The sequence below is a fragment of the Salmo salar genome, chromosome 15, assembly GCF_965601325.2.
Source record: "Salmo salar chromosome 15, fSalSal1, whole genome shotgun sequence".
NCBI classification, from domain to species: Eukaryota; Metazoa; Chordata; class Actinopteri; order Salmoniformes; family Salmonidae; genus Salmo; species Salmo salar.
In genome coordinates, this window is record NC_138305.1 from 92567447 (window position 1) to 92585655 (window position 18209).

The 18209-nt window shown below is 45.0% G+C and overlaps 1 protein-coding gene across 1 annotated transcript; it reads right to left on the minus strand.

Annotated features, from left to right (window-relative positions):
- Positions 1-979: 979 nt before the first annotated feature.
- LOC106572522 (inactive dipeptidyl peptidase 10) lies at positions 980-18209 on the minus strand. Its single transcript, XM_082961504.1, has 19 exons — positions 18201-18209; positions 15861-15913; positions 15161-15242; positions 14598-14739; positions 14186-14340; positions 13782-13879; positions 12762-12885; positions 12110-12151; positions 11795-11985; positions 5435-5553; positions 5243-5290; positions 4889-4987; positions 3792-3858; positions 3336-3530; positions 3179-3233; positions 2936-3035; positions 2784-2842; positions 2618-2690; positions 980-2473 (listed from the first exon to the last, which is right to left on the minus strand). Exons 1-19 carry the CDS (start codon positions 18207-18209, stop codon positions 2250-2252), a joined length of 1935 nt encoding a protein of 644 aa, XP_082817630.1. The 3' UTR covers positions 980-2249.

The window sequence follows — 18209 nt, forward strand, 5'->3', positions numbered from 1 at the left end:
ATGGAACTCATTTCCGTTTCATTCTGTCACACAACTTAAATGAATTGAGTGAGAGAGTAAAACTATAATTGTTTCTGGACATGACCATATAAATGATAGGTGTAGATCTGAAATAATTTGATAAATATCAGCAATATTTTACTTTTGATACTTAGTATATTTTAGCGATTACATTTAGTTTTGATCCTTAACTATATTTAAATCCCAAATACTTTTAGACTTTTACTGAAGTAGTATTTTACTGGCTGACTTGGTTGGCCCTGTCCGGGGGTATCGTCGTACGGGGCCACAGGGTCTCCCGACCCCTCCTGTCTCAGCCTCCAGTATTTATGCTGCAATAGTTCATGTGTCGGGGGCTAGGGTCAGTCTGTTATATCTGGAGTATTTCTCCTGTCTTATCTGGTGTCCTGTGTGAATTTAAGTATGCTCCCTCTAATTCTCTCTCCCTCCCGGAGCACCTGAGCCCTGGGACCATGCCTCAGGACAACCTGGCCTAATGATTCCTTGCTGTCCCTAGTCTACCTGGTTGTGCTGCTGCTCCAGTTTCAACTGTTATGCCTGCGGCGATGGAACCCTGACCTGTTCACCGGACATGCTACCTTGTCCCGGTCCTGCTGTTTTTCGACTCTCTACCACACCTGCTGTCTCTAACTCTGAATGCTCGGCTATGAAAAGCCAACTGACATTTACTCCTGAGGTGCTGTCCTGTTGCACCCTCTACAACCACTGTGATTATTATTATTTGACCCTGCTGGTCATCTATGAACTTTTGAACATCTTGCCTATGTACTGTTATAATCTCCACCCGGCACAGCCAGAAGAGGACTGGCCACCCCTCAGAGCCTGGTTCCGCTCTAGGTTTCTTCCTAGGTTCCTGCCTTTCTAGGGAGTTTTTCCTAGCCACCGTGCTTATACATCTGTATTGCTTGCTGTTTGGCGTTTTAGGCTGGGTTTCTGTATAGTACTATGTGACATCGGCTGATGTAAAAAGGGCTTTATTTGACTAATTGATTGACTTTCACTTGAGTAACTTTCTATTAAAGTATGAGAATTGGGTACTTTTTCCACCACTGGCCATATTGCACTTATCCAATTCTTGCCAAATCTATTGGGTCTGACTGTTGGGGTCTAGGTTAAAAACACCTGGTACCAACGAGACCGGTTCAAGAAATTATACTTGACACAACAGACAGTTATTCATTCACTATTTCAATGCTGATACTTTGGCCGAGGCTCCACTTGTCCTCTCCAAAGCAGCCAGTGATGGAACACACACACAACAATATTTCTGTAAAACAAGGAATTGATTCTTTATCGTAAAGGATTTAGTAAAATAAAAAAAGGAAACATGTCAAGTTGGCTATTCAATTGCAAACAGACTACATGCAGTGCACCATAGATGTTCCACAACTTTGATTGGGAGTCCACGTTACTGGGGGAGATGTATAATTGTCAGTGAGGTGTTAAACTATTGCAGTACACATGAACAAAGTATGCGTGACTATCAAAGGAAATTCATTCAAGAAAACAAACAAAAACATAACTACTGAAATATACTTCTAACAAATGTGCTTCATATTATAGTTTGTTGGGTTTGTTCATTCTGATTGTATCCATCCAAAGTTACCAAATACAACATGGAACTGTTGAAAAGAATCATGCAAAAAGCATGGTAAATACAAAGTCTATAACATCTGCAAGATTGGATACATCTCAGAATTTGCATGGTGAATGAATAGGCTTGTAAACATATCATGTATTTGGCACATTTACAGTGACAGTAGGCCCATTCTGTGTATGCATTACATAACAGCATAACAGGCTGATTTTAACTGTAATACATTGAACCAAATTAGGATCTGCAGGATAACAAAACATAAAAGAATGGTAAACCACTTTACTTCATGCAGCCATTACGACATGCATGTTTAGACTATTTTGTAAACATTATGTAGAATCAACATTAAGACCTGGCCACGGTCACTTCTTTGATAATGGATCAACACAATGTAAACAATCAGCGCAGACTCAATTCAAACAGCACAAACAAAATAAATGCTATATTCCCAAAGTTACTCATAAGTGGTACAGTAGGCTCGGCTGTGATCTGATATTCTTGGTCCATCGCCACTCCGGTGTTCTTGCTGTGGGAAGAGACTAGTGTCTAGTAGTAGTCTGACCTGCGGTAATGCATAGGAGAGTAGTCCTCACTTCTCAGTATGTCTCTTCAGTACCAGAGGTGGGAATACTCAGTCGTCCTCCTCATCCTCATCTGGCTCCTCTATGGAGGCCAGGAGGGGGTTGTGTCTCAGGCAGGTCTGGAGGTAGTGCACCAGGGTCTGTTGAAAATGCTGGATGCTGCGCTGCTCCCTCAGGGTGTGGCCCTCGTCTGGGTACAGCTGCAAGGAGTAGTTTGCCTCTACCTTCACCAGACGGCTCAGGAGCTCCGCACTGTGCTGGAAGTGAACCCGTGCTGCGTCACCCAAAGCCAAAAAAACACACACATAAGACATAAACAAACACATACAAGTTATTATTAATAAGTTCAGCAGTTGAATTGCATATTGATAAAAAAAAGTGGACAAATGTAGCTGTTAAAATCATAGCCAAATCTCACCGTCTGCAGTCCCATGCAGTAAGAGGAAATTCTCGTCTTTAAGCTTGTGAACATCTTCCAATACAGATGCCGTCTGAGGAGACAAAACAGAAAGCCCTTACAATAACCTATTGCCTTATACTTCCTACCATGCATGTAGGAAGGTATGAGGTATGAGGATCCTCACCAGGTAAGTGTGCTCCTCCTTTCCTGGGAGACCTAGATACCTCTCTGAGAAGGCAGCACCTATACATGAAAGCAAAATAGATTACTGTTATTGGTTTCCTTTTCAACATAGGCTCTTGTGTGTTTTTTCACTATTGTATAGTCTTCACTTACTGTAGAGTTTGAAATCTGTTATGGGAGCCACAGCGGCTGCACATTTAAACAGCTGATCAGTCGCAGCTAGCATCTTGAGGGATAAATAACCACCAAATGCCTGTAAGGAAAGACACAAGTGCCATTAAACAGAGAGACTTTATAATATATGCTTTTGCAACATTTTACTTTTGAAACTCATGTGATCACGTGGTCGTGGCCAGAATATAGGTTAATTGTTGCCATAGTAAACATAATAGTAACCTTGCCATACAGGGCAATCCGCCGATCGTCAATGTAAGGCAATTGCATCAACCACCTGTGGAGAAAAAACTAAATAGGTCATACATTTATTTATGGTTAATTTCTACAATATGCCAACAAAATGTCATGGCCAATAATAAAACTGTAGAAAACTAACTCTACGACTCCTAGTTGATCTTTGACTCTGAGGGAGCTGAGCTTGCGGGGATCCACACTGCTGATCTTCTGCCCCCGGCCGACCCCACTCCTTCCATCCACCCAGGCTAACGCCATGTCATGTGTGCTCGCGAGCACCTCAGGCCATCCCATAGTAAACTCCTCCGTCACCGACTGACTGCCTGGAACTCCGTCCCTGCATGACAACAGGAGGAACGGGGTCAGCTGGTTTTGCCTGAAATTTCAACTGGAGGGACTGAGCAAAGGGCAAAAGTTAAACAACTAAGCTGTGGTTCAGCCTGCTGGTAAACTATGGGGAAATCAATGTCTGTTAAAAGTTACGTAACAGGCCGTAAAACTGTAAAAGTGAATCCTTGATATAGGCTCACATTAAGAGGCTTCATACAATGGCATAAACATGTTATAACACCATTGATCAGCTGTGTTTATAACTTACACAATGATGAGTAGAGGGAGAAGGTGGGCCTCATAACCCTGGGGCAGAGACAGCTTCAGGTGTAGATCTAAAGGAAAACGAACAGAGGGCCCACACTCAGTCTCAGATAAGATATACAGAGATATACACTGAACCAGAGCTCATCAGTATTCTCCCCCTGAAACACCTGTGGGCACCAAACTAAAGCACCAGTAAATGAGCTCCCCTGAGTCCTATGGGTGTCACTTAAACAAAGAGTTAACGGTAGCTCATTGAGAATGTGTAGGCCTACAGTTGACACCCACACACACACAAAGCACACATACAAGTGCGCACGCACACACACTTTGTTCTCCTCCCAAAGGGAGAGTATGAATCATGCTCTCGCTACCATGGAGACCTAATCGCTAAATGAAACAATTACTTTCTTGATGGGTATGCTGCTATATTGAGCTTGTTATTTACATGCCTGGCTAAGTGGAACCAGTCTGTTCTGTGTCTGTTTGAACCTAAAGCAGTCTCTGTTTTGTGACTGTTTGAACCTAAAGCAGTCTCTGTTTTGTGACTGTTTGAACCTAAAGCAGTCTCTGTTTTGTGACTGTTTGAACCTAAAGCAGTCTCTGTTTTGTGACTGTTTGAACCTAAAGCAGTCTCTGTTCTGTGTCTGTTTGAACCTAAAGCAGTCTCTGTTCTGTGTCTGTTTGAACCTAAAGCAGTCTCTGTTCTGTGTCTGTTTGAACCTAAAGCAGTCTCTGTTCTGTGTCTGTTTGAACCTAAAGCAGTCTCTGTTCTGTGTCTGTTTGAACCTAAAGCAGTCTCTGTTCTGTGTCTGTTTGAACCTAAAGCAGTCTCTGTTCTGTGTCTGCTTGAACCTAAGGCAGTCTCTGTTCTGTGTCTGTTTGAACCTAAAGCAGTCTCTGTTCTGTGTCTGCTTGAACCTAAAGCAGTCTCTGTTCTGTGTCTGTTTGAACCTAAAGCAGTCTCTGTTCTGTGTCTGTTTGAACCTAAAGCTGTCTCTGTTTTGTGACTGAAGTGAATGTAAAATGATGTCAGTGAATGTTAATTATCATTTTAGACTGCTCTGTGTGTGTGGGCCCAGGGTGGTTTCACACACTTACCATGGTTGTCAGCTGCGAGGGTCTTGAAGACAGTCTCTGGGAGTCTCTTCCCTTCTAGGGTCTCAGAGAGAGGTGTGTTGTCCTCCAGAACTATGTATCCTAAAGGAGATCAAACAAAATACATTTACATAGTCTATTCACGGTCATGCAGCTATCCGCCTCCTTTCCGAATTCCAATAACTGTCTGAAACTGCTCAAAATTCTTCTCAACATTATATTTTCGTTTGCCCATATTGCCCTCTACTGGCCATTGTTGAAAGTGTCTGATGGTAAAAAGTGGAGAAGGTTCGCGATTCAGATTCAGAGATTCAGATTCAGAGTGTTTAATAGATTAGTCAGACAAACCAGACTCACTGGAGGGGTCCTTAGTGCTGTGAACTGTCACCTTGGGGACTCCGGGGCCTAGGAGAAACAAGGGCCAAAGACAAAGAAAAAGGATACATATGTGACATATTGTGAAAATGCCGTTGTAATTCAAGCAGGAGGGAGTGTGCGTGTGGTGTGTGAGCGTGTCTGCGTTTGAGTGCGTGTGTACAGAGCTCCTACCTAGGCAATAAAGTGTGAAATATGTCTGATTGGGGCTGAACACTGCTTTGAAAAAGCTGCAGCCATCTAGAAGGTAGCAGGTCAGACACTGGCGTTGGAAGATCCCTTCGAGGTCCGCACTGAGAGAGAGGAAGACAACAGAGTGACCGAACACACCTTAAAGAACTAGTGGATGAGGAAGGTTTGGGTCTGAAACTATTCGGCTGTCCCAATCAATATCTTATTAAGGTTGTAAATTACACCTTAATTAAACAAATAATACAATGATAGCAATGCTAAAATGACATAACTGAGTTGACTCCTCAAGCACAGAATACGACTGACTTCTCAAACACAGAATACGACTGCTTCTCCAAGGTTGGACGAAAGGGTGAAACGGCAACTTTTTTAATAAAAACTCTATATCAGACCTCTCAATAACTATCTCTCTCCAAGGGTACAAAAAAAGAATGCATACACCTTCCCCAGAAAATCCACTTTAAACCAGACACCTTTCTCTCCCTCTGCTCTATCATCTAGTGAGGCCCAAAGCAGAGTAATAAAAAAACACTATATTATAACATATAAGGCGAATGGACCTGGGGAGCTGAGCACATTAATCACAAGTTGTGGATCAGTCTTTACGGCTGCGTCCCAAATGGCACCCTATTCCCGATACAGCGCACTACTTTTGACCAAGGCCCATAGGACTCTGGTCAAAAGTAGTGCACTATATAGGGAATAAGGAGCCATTTGGGACGCAGTCTTTACATCCTGGTGACGCATTCTCTACCACAGCACCATCCCATCCACTGAGTTGGCTTGGTCCCCTCTCTGATAACATGTGTTAGGTGGGCAGTCTGCCTAAAGTGCACTGCGAGAGGAATGGCTTCAGCTGCTGCACTATATGAACCCTTCAGCTCACACCTCACTTCTCTGATCATCCACCTTCTCATGAAACCCGAAAAGTTGTTGAGCCACCATTGCTTTGACTTGAATTTCATGTAGACTAGTTTTGTTTCGTTGGCTGCTAAACTAATATCTTTGTCTTAAAAAATCGGAAATTACATTCCGTAAAACAAGGGTATGTTTTAATAACTAAAACGTCTTGATTTAGGATATAAAGCCAACTTGACTTTTTGACAGGGGATGGCCTCACCTGTACAGGTGTCTGCTCTGTCTGGATTCTTCTGTGCTGAGGAAGTAGCTGCAAACAGAGAGGACATAGTGATGCAGTCAATAGGAAGACAGTCAATCAACTCCCATCTTCCAGGACCGCTGAATGTGGAGATACACTACATGACCAAAAGTATGTGGACACCTGCTTGTCAAACATCTCATTCCAAAACCATGGTCATTAATATGGAGTTGGTCCCCCTTTGCTGCTATAACAACCTCCACTCTTCTGGGAAGGCTTTCCACTAGCTGGTGGAACATTGCTGATGGGACTTGCTTCCATTCAGCTACAAGAGCATTAGTGAGGTCGGACACTGATGTTGGGCGATTAGGCCTGGCTCGCAGATGGCGTCCCAATTCATCCCAAAGGTGTTCGTTCGGGTTGAGGTCAGGGCTCAGTCAAGTTATTCCACACCGATCTCAACAAACCATTTCTGTATGGACCTTGCTTTGTGCATCGAGGCATTGTCATCCTGAAACAGGAAAGGGCCTTCCCCAAACTGTTGCCACAAAGTTGGAAGCACAGAATCGTCTAGAATGTCATTGTATGCTGTAGTGTTGAGATTTATCTTCACTGGAACTAAGGGGCCTAGGCAGAACCATGAAAAACAGCCTCCGACAATTATTTATCCTCCACCAAACTTTACAGTTGGCACTATGCATTCGGGCAGGTAGCATTCTCCTGGCATCCGCCAAACCCAGATTTGTCTGTCGGATTGCCAGATGGTGAAGCGTGATTAATCACTCCAGAGAACGCGTTTCCACTGTTCCAGAGTCCAGTGGTGGCAAGCTTTACACCACTCCAGCCGATGCTTGGAATTCCGCATGGTGATCTTAGGCTTGTATGCGGCTACTCGGCCATGGAAACCCATTTCATGAAGCTCCCGACGAACAGTTATTGTGGTGACGTTGCTTCCAGAGGCAGTTTGGAACTTGGTAGTGAGTGTTGCAACCGAGGACAGACAATTCTTACGCACTACGCGCTTCAGCACTCGGCAGTCCCGTTCTGTGAGCTTGTGTGGCTCACACAGCTTCACAATAACAGCATTTACAGTTGACCGGGGCAGCTCTAGCAGGGCAGAAATTTGACAAACTGACTTGTTGGAAAGGTAGCATCCTATGACGGTGCCACGTTGAAAGTCACTGAGCTCTTCAGTAAGGCCATTCTACTGCTAATGTGTGTCTATGGAGATTGCATGGCGGTGTGCTAGAGTTTATACACCTGTCAGCAACAGGTGGAGCTGAAAGAACTGAATCCACTAATTTGAAAGGGTGTCCACATACTTTTGTATAAATAGTATATGTTAGTTAGTCCATATAGACACTATGATATCTATGATTTATTTACACACTTCACTCAACACATTCATGGCATTAGTTGATTCTCAGACAATTTCAATAAGGCTGAATTACAGAACTTTTCCAGTGATTTGAGTTTGACTCCATTGTCTATACAGCAACATTTGTATGAAAGCTGTGCTATATGAGCGTCTTGCTTGGAGGCAAACAGCCGTGCCAGCCACCACATGGCAATTGGGACTGTCTGCATCCATCCGGTTCCCGTCATGCTCTGTGACGATGATTCTGCCACACACACACACACACACACACACACACACACACACACACACACACACACACACACACACACACACACACACACACACACACACACACACACACACACACACACACACACACACACACACACACACACACCACACACCACACACCACACAACTCAATTTGTCTAAGAATGAAGGACTTGTGACTGGCCTGCTCAGTCTATGACCATCTAATCATGTCTTGTTCAGTTTCAGCTGACTTGCCCTGAGCAACGTCAGATATTTTTTAAGTGAATACTACATTGCCTCTTTAAGTTAAGGATCAAGGGCTAGTTATTTTAAAAGGCAATAATACCTTTATGTGTTTTTGTGTCTAAATCATCGTTCTACAACAGTAGCCTACTTGTCATTTCTGCTAATCATATCAACACACACAGTTGCTCTCCACATAGCATCACATGCAGAGGCTCTCCACATAGCATCACACACAGAGGCTCTCCACATAGCATCATACACAGAGGCTCTCCACATAGCATCACACACAGAGGCTCTCTATATAGCATCACACACAGAGGCTCTCTATATAGCATCACACACAGAGACTCTCTATATAGCATCACACGCAGAGGCTCTCCACATAGCATCACATGCAGAGGCTCTCCACATAGCATCACATGCAGAGGCTCTCCACATAGCATCACACGCAGAGGCTCTCCACATAGCATCACATGCAGAGGCTCTCCACATAGCATCACATGCAGAGGCTCTCTATATAGCATCACACACAGAGGCTCTCTATATAGCATCACACACAGAGGCTCTCTATATAGCATCACACACAGAGGCTCTCTATATAGCATCACACACAAGAGGCTCTCTATATAGCATCACACACAGAGGCTCTCCACATAGCATCACACACAGAGGCTCTCTATATAGCATCACACACAGAGACTCTCCACAATGCATCACACACAGAGGCTCTCCACATAGCATCACACACAGAGGCTCTCCACATAGCATCACACACAGATGCTATCTATGTAGCATCACACAAAGAGGCTCTCTATATAGCATCACACACAGAGACTCTCCACATAGCATCACACACAGAGGCTCTCTATGTAGCATCACACACAGAGGCTCTCTATGTAGCATCACACAAAGAGGCTCTTTATATAGCATCACACAAAGAGGCTCTTTATATAGCATCACACGCAGAGGCTCTTTATATAGCATCACACGCAGAGGCTCTCTATATAGCATCACACAAAGAGGCTCTTTATATAGCATCACATGCAGAGGCTCTCTATATAGCATCACACACAGAGGCTCTTTATATAGCATCACACACAGAGGCTCTCTATATAGCATCACACACAGAGGCTCTCTATATAGCATCACACACAGAGGCTCTCTATATAGCATCACACACAGAGGCTCTCTATATAGCATCACACGCGGAGGCTCTCTATGTAGCATCACACAAAGAGGCTCTTTATATAGCATCACACACAGAGGCTCTTTATATAGCATCACACAAAGAGGCTCTTTATATAGCATCACACGCAGAGGCTCTCTATATAGCATCACACAAATAGGCTCTTTATATAGCATCACGTGCAGAGGCTCTCTATATAGCATCACACACAGAGGCTCTTTATATAGCATCACACACAGAGGCTCTCTATATAGCATCACACACAGAGGCTCTCTATATAGCATCACACACAGAGGCTCTCTATGTAGCATCACACACAGAGGCTCTCTATATAGCATCACACACAGAGGCTCTCTATATAGCATCACACGCAGAGGCTCTTTATATAGCATCACACACAGAGGCTCTTTATATAGCATCACACAAAGAGGCTCTTTATATAGCATCACACACAGAGGCCCTGCTCCCCGGGCCCTATATAGCATCACACACAGAGGCTCTCTATGTAGCATCACAAGCAGAGGCTCTCTATATAGCATCACACACAGAGGCTCTCTATATAGCATCACATGCAGAGGCTCTCTATATAGCATCACATGCAGAGGCTCTCACATACATTTTCCTATTGTCCTCATCCAGGGCACACAGCACAGTGACATCCCAGTTCCCGGACGTCAGAAAGCGAGGAGGGACAGAGGGGATGGCAGGCTGTGTCACATAGAATGAGAGAGAAAAAGAGGGGGATGAATACAGAAACAGACAGACTGCCAGTGGAATGCAGAGTCATCCAGAGAAAGATGTAATAAGATGTGAAGGGCCTCCCGAGTGGTGCAGAGGTCTAAGGTACTGCATCACAGTGCTAGCTGTGCCACTAGAGATCCTGGTTCGAGTCCAGGCTCTGTCGCAGCCGGCCGCGACCGGGAGACCCATGGGGCGGCGCACAATTGGCCCAGCGTCGTCCGGGTTAGGGAAGGGCTGGCAGGGATGTCCTTGTCGCATCATGTTCTAGCGACTCCTGTGGCGGGCCGGGTTCAATGCACGCTGACAGGGTCACCAGGTGCACTGTGTTTCCTCCGACACATTGGTGTGGCTGGCTTCCGGGTTAATTAAGTGGGCCATGTGTCAAGAAGCAGTGCAGCCTGGCCGGTCGTGTTTCGGAGGATGTATGGCTCTCAACCTTCGCCTCTCCCGAGTCCGTACGGGAGTTGCAGCGATGAGACAAGACTGCAACTACCAATTGGATACCACGAAAAAGGGGTAAAAGCAAAAAAAAAAAAAAGATGTGAAGAGAGTAACCGACAGATACAGAGAGGGAGATGCAGATAAGAACATTGTCACGGAAACAGAGCTATTCAGATACAGTCACAGATACCTAAAATAATCACTGCCAAGACTTCAGCTCTCTGATATTAAGATCTGTATAATCACATATTGTTTTATGCCACCCTGCTCTATGTTCGCTACATACTTCAGTCTGAGACTACCATCGTTGAAGTCATTTGTGGTGACGTCATTTTGACGTCACCACAAACTAATCAGAGTACCAAATCTAATGACGAATTTTCAAAACGCCCACGTGTGTTCTAGCTCTGGCCCAACCCATCGGTTCCTGTGACCAATCAGAAAGGTTAGAATATCTTCCGAGTGACACAGCAGTCTAAGGCACTGCATCGCAGTGCTAGTGGCGTCACTACAGATCCAGGTTTGATCCCAGGCTGTGTCGCAGGCGGCCATGACCGAGAGACTCATGAGGCGGAGCACAATTGGCCCAGCGTTGTCCAGGTTAGCTGGCATGTCCTTGTCCCATCACGCTCTAGCGACTCCTGTGGCGGGCCGGGCACATGCATGCTGACACAGTCGCCAGTTGGACAGTGTTTTCTCCGACACATTGGTGTGGCTGGCTCCCGGGTTAAGCAAGCGGTGTGTCTAGAAGTTGTGCGGCTTGGCAGGGTTGTGTTTCGGAGGACACGTGGCTCTCAACCTTCACCTCTCCCGAGTTGCTTGCGATGGGACTAGACTGTAACTACCAATTGGATATCACGAAATTGGGGAAATAATGGGGTAAAAACTAAAAATATAATATGTTTGTGTTCTAGAAATTGTTAGGGAGGTACTTAGATCCACACTCATTGTAGAGAAGAAACAAACGCCAGTGGGCGTGGCAGAGCAAGGAGTTTGGGTAGCCAGGCAAACCCTGACCCTATTGAAGACTTAACAAGCAGTCTGGCATTAAACCATTGGAGGATGACACAGGGGTATAAAAGTTTGAGTGTCCTCACACTGACCTGGGCTGGCAGACTGGCAATGTGGCGGAACTCCCCACGGGCACCCTGCTTGGCTGGCAACGTCAAATAAAACCAAGAGCCATCAGATGAAAACAATGGCACCTCCTGTTGGACAAATGAGACAGGCATGGTCAACAATACCAATCCAGGAAATATCACAGGCCAATACGACTGGATCAGTATACCAGTTTCAATTAGTAGCAGCTTTTGTGAAATGAGAAATGCCTACCTGTCGTTGGTTTTGCATTAAGTCCATGACCATTGTGTGTTTCTGTGGATTTGATATGGAGATACGAAATAAAGAAAACGTTTCAGCATAATTAAACAGCCAAAGTTAATATTGTAATTAATCCATAAGGACTGGCTGGAGAGAGAGGTGGCAAATAAATGCTGCAGCGGATCATTGGAAATGTATCACAAGCAGTATAATTGACCTTATTTAAGCTGGAAGGGAGAGAATGACATCTTAAAGGAAAAGGTTGGTATTTGTTTCATTAGTCCATTGTTGATTTAGTCCCAAAATGTTCTGCTTGTCAGCAATCTAGTGTTCAAGATATGCAAGTTTCAAAATACAGAAAGCAATTTGCATCATATGATGCTGCGTTTTGCATCATACTGGGATGATTTCTGTATTTTTTTTAAAGTGACATATGTTGAAAACTTGAGTGCTGACAAGCAAAACATTTTGGGACTATGTCAACAATTGACTAATTAAACAAATACCAAAAAATAGTTTTTGGGCGGAGTTTTCCTTTAAGGAAATCAATCCAAACACCCCAGTGTATAGCTTATGGGATGGAAATGCTATAAAAGTAATGCATGGCAGAGAGAAGAGTCAGGACACCCATTGGATTACTGTGGAGTAACCTTTGACCTCTCACCTTTGAGCATGCCCCAGTGGTGGCCTCACACACACAGAGCTCTGATTGGTTCTGGGCCCGGTTCAACCAACGTACCGCCAACTGAGTGCTGCTGATCCATGTCACCATGGAGATGTAGCGGTCTCTAGGGAGACATTTAGGGAAAAAGACAGAAAGTCTCTTGGATGGCACAACACAGATGTAAAGGGGATTTTCTAGGTGAAACAAATAGGAGAGCAGTCGTTGGTAAAGGCAATCAAAAATGAATCTGGTTTAATACAAGTTGCAACAGGGAGACAACCTCCAGCATGGGAGCATAGAAACACAACAAGCCGTCTCTGAGCAGGCCCATATATCCTAATCACATATGTTCTGTAAACACATAACAAAAGACATAACACAAGGTAGTAAACCACACAGTCTCACACAATACAATAATAACCAGTGTATCCTCTGAACTGGCTCCTTTAAAGCCAATGTATGCTTGATCCAAAAATGTGGTGTGGAGGGTGTGACGCAATTGTGGAGCGTCCGGGGGCATGCTGAGGCCAAATCCAGCTCTGTACCGCATCGCTGTGCGCCTCCCAAATTTTGTAACAATGCGGAGGGCTCTATATAGCTTCGTGTAGCTCTGCATTAATATAATTGGTTGACGGTAGGTGGGGGCAGGAGGTCCTGTATAAACACAAACTCCCTTCCGTGACAACTTCCTTCACAACAGCGCTGCTCTGCTACACGAAGCACAAGAAGCATGAATGCCCTGACTTTAGCAGGGGCCGTATCACCGTAAATGCTGCAGAGCCTTTTAGACTGGCGCCAATATCATCAGCAGATAGGAGTCTATAAGATTCAAATCTAGAATTCAAGTCTAGTGACCATCAACCTTGCACAAACAGAATCATGTGTATTACAGAAAGGAAAAGTATAATACATTGTTTTAATCACTTAACTGAATATTAACTTTATTCATCTTAAATTTCCCATTAGAACAGATAATAACATTAATGACGATGTCAGTTGGTTAAATTTTGGACGTAGTACCTGGCCCTGACAGAGTCTGGAGGGATCATCTCTAGAGTGTGAGCTGGACCATAGAGATTCACCACAAACAGACTGACAGTGGGGATGGTGGAGCCAGCCTGTACACACACACACACACACACACACACACACACACACACACACGCACACACGCACACACGCACACACACACACACACACACACACACACACACGCACACACGCACACACACACACACACACACACACACACACACACACACAGCACACACACACACGCACGCACACGCACACGCACACGCACACGCACACGCACACGCACACGCGATCAGAGTATTAGATTCGTTAGATAACATGACAGGCTGAGAGCTGAGAACATAATCAGAGCTTCATACATTTTATCATATGAGATCAGTGTTGTTTACCTTGGGGTAAGGAAAGAACACATTGGAGGGATAGACTCCACCCAAGAAGTGAGGTATCTCCATTAGCGGTGTGGCAGAGTTGTTGATGGTGAGGTATGCCAAGCGAGCTCCATCTTTCGACCACCAGTTGGCAGGGTAAGTCAAGAGCACTTCCTCTATAAACAATTTTACAGATGAACAAAGCAATCATGTGTCAAAACTATTTCAAATACACATTTGTTACTCATGGAAGTCCAATTGTTACACATTGCAAATAGTGCAAAACATTTATCTAAGCCATATACTATCTGCAATGTCATTACTCTCAGGGAACAGCTTTCAATATGGAAAATCTAATTTTGCAAACAGATTTTTAACCAACCAATCAATGGCTATGTCATCGTGATAGAGGAAGGGTTAGAGTATCTCTTACCCTCGTAAATCCAGTCACTCAGCCCATTGACCACCAGCCCCTCTCTGCCTGTAGCTGTGAGCCGGAGAGGTTTACTGGTCACTTCTGTCTGGTAGTAGATATCTCCTTCAAACACATAGGCCTGGCAGCAACAGAAACAGTACTAATCCATTATCAAAGCAAGGCGCAGAGTGCTCAGTGTTGGCTGGCCCAATCAAATGTCTGATTGGCTCCAAGTGGGAATGCATCAGCCAGCCAAGTCACAAGCCAATACATCTCAACTTGCCACTGAAACAGTTGCATTGTCAGTTGAACACAAACATTGCACTGAAAAACACTTTACATTCAAAACACATAACCCAATATTAATCTAAAACAAACACCGTGAAACAAACACTGTGAAATAAATCACAGAAAAAAATCATTATAACTCAAATATTAACCACCGCGTGAATAAAGGCGTTACAGATTTGTTGTGGGTCTCAAATGCATTTCTAACCCACCAGATATTGTTGAGGTGGAATGCAGGATGAGTGAGTAAAGGTGTGTGTGTCTCTGTGAGTGAATGAGAGCAGCTGCCTTACCAGCTGGTTCCCCTGCAGTCCCCAGGCTGCGTACTGTATCAATGCCTTCTCCCCCGCTGGAGGGTTAAGCTCCAACAGAACCCTGGGACACACACAGACATAGTCCCTCCATAAGGACTCGACTGGCCTCTAAAGCCACTTGTGGATAAAATAATGTAGAGAGAAGATCAGTCCATGCTTGTTTGTAAGCACTTGAGAGATGTCGTAAAAAAGACACGATGCAAATGCTAAAACCAAACAGACTGAGGTCGATCATGCAATAAGACCTCTTTCAATGCATTGAAACAACACTCTTATCCTCCTAAAAACAGGCAGACATATTGCGGCAACACATTCCCAGGCATTTCATATTTTGTTGGAGAGCAGGTCATTCTGAATTCCTTTAATTGGCATTAGTGCTTCTCATACTGTAGACCCAAGGCCCAAGCTTCCATCGACAGACACAGGAGCGCCCTTCCTCACTGGTGGGCCAGCAGATAGGAATCTCTGATAGTAAACCTAGAGTTGATGTTGACCAGCCAGAGAGGACAATTACTGTATAAGAGTAATGGATGTCTGACATAACAGATGAAGTTTATTCAGATGAAAGAAATACACATTTGGTGGTGCTTGGCCAGTCAAGGCCAGGGCCCACTTGCGTCAGCAATGCACATGCCCAGTGCAGCCCATGCATTAGCATTCATGGTTCTACTGTACCTACCCTTTAGCCACATTGTAGATGGCATAAGAGGCTGTGAAGGACTGAGAGAAAATCTGGAAGAGGTAAAGGAGATGATGGGCACATTGGTCCCAGAGTTACACAAACACTCAATCACACACACACACACACACACACAGCCCTGAAAAACCATAATTAAATGTACAGTTAGACCATAAGACAATCTAAATATGCAAATGAACAACAATTGGAAGTCAGTGGCCAGTCCATGAAACCAGGTCAGCAATTCCATCAATCACACACATGCTGGCCTTCTAGGCAGAGTTCCTCTGTCCAGTGTGTGTTCTTTGCTGATCTTAATCTTTTATTTTTATTGGCCAGTCTGAGATATGGCTTTTTCTTTGCAACTCTGCCTAGAAGGCCAGCATCCCGGAGTCACGTCTTCACTGTTGACATTGAGACTGGGTACTATTTAATGAAGCTGCCAGTTGAGGACTTGTGAGGCATTTGTTTCTCAAACTAGACATTCTAATGTACTTGTCCTCTTGCTCAGGTTGTGCACCGGGGCCTCTCACTCCTCTTTCTATTCTGGTTAGAGACAGTTTGCGCTGTTCTATGCCATCATTACTCGACTCCTCTACAGACTGGTATCCCTTTTATCTTTTCAAAATCATTCAGCGTGATGTCTCTGACCAACTCTCTCACTATCTCTCTCAGAACGATCTTCTTGATCAGTCAGGCTTCAAGATGTGTTACTTAACTGAGACTGCTCTTCTCTGTGTCAGAGGCTCTTCACACTGTCAATGCTGACTCTCTCTCCTCTGTTCTCATCCTCCTAGATCTATCCGCTGCCTTTGACACTGAACCATCACATCCTCCTCTCCAGCCTCTCAGAGCTGGGCGTCTCAGGTTCTGCACACTCTTGGATTGTATCCTACCTGGAAGGCCTCTCCTATCAGGTGACGTGGAGAGGGTCTGTGTCTGCACCATGTACTCTCACTACTGGTGTCCCCCAGGGCTTTGTTCTAGGCCCTCTCCTCTTCTCTCTATCCACCAAGTCACTCAGCTCCATCATATCCTCACATGGTCTCTTCTATCATTGCTATGTGGATAACACTCAACTACTTTTCTCCTCTCCCTTCTGACACCCAGGTGGCGACATGCATCTCTGTGTGCCTGGCAGATATCTCAGCTTGAACTTCGGCCACCTCAATCTCAACAAGACGGAGAAGCTCTTCCTCCTGGGGAACGCCTGCCCGCTCCAAGACCTGTCCATCACGGTTGACAACTTCACGAACTTCCCAGAGTGCAAAGAACCTTGGCATGGCCCTGGACAGCATCCCTGTCGTTCTCTGCAAATATCAAAGCAGTGACTCGCTCCTGCAGATACATGCTCTACAACATCCATAGAGTACGACCCAACCTCACACAGGAAGCAGTGCAGGTCCTAATCCAGGCACTTGTCATCTCCTGTCTGGGCTACTGCAACTTGCTGTTGGCTGGGCTCCCCGCTTGTGCCATTAAACCCCTGCAACTTATCCAGAATGATGCAGCCCGCCTGGTGTTCAATCTTGCCAAGTTCTCCCATGTAACCCCGCTGCTCCGCACACTCCACTGGCTTCCGGTCGAAGCTCGAATACACAACAAGACTATGGTACTTGCCTATGGAACATCAAGAGGAACTGCCCCTCCCTACCTTCAGGTTATGCTCATACCATACACCCTGACCCTCGCACTCCGTTATGCCACCTCTGGTCTCTTGCCCCTCCCACTCCTACGGGAGGGCAACTTCCACTCAGCCCAGTCCAAGCTCTTCTCTGTCCTGGCACCCCAGTGGTGGAACCAGCTTCCCCCTGAAGCTAGGACAGCAGAGTCCCTGTCCATCTTCTCACAGCACTCCCCTCAGATGAGGGTCTGAGTCAGAGGAGTTGACTGTTATTTATTTATGTGTGTGTGTGTGTGTGTGTGTGTGTGTGTGTGTGTGTGTGTGTGTGTGTGTGTGTGTGTGTGTGTGTGTGTGTGCGCATGCGTGTGTGTGCATGTGTGAGGGTGTGTGTAGCATACATGCATGTGTGTTACAGTTTGTGTGAGTGGGTGTGTATGAGCGTCTGCATGGCCTTTTAAAACTCAAATACACTGCAAGTTTGCATGTCCTGCTGTGCAGGAAAATTCTCAGCAACAAAAGGGTGATCAAATTAAGATCCTACATCTGCTCAACCTTGTGTGTGTGTCTAAGAGAGAGAGGGAATTAATTCTAATGTGGAGTAATAAATCCTTCCCCATTGTTCCACCAGATTTCTCTGCTTGTCTCCCCCCATTACTATATCCCCAGCTCCAAATGGAGGAGCCATGCTGTAAACAGACCAGAGTGTGTGTGCTCACGTGGGACAT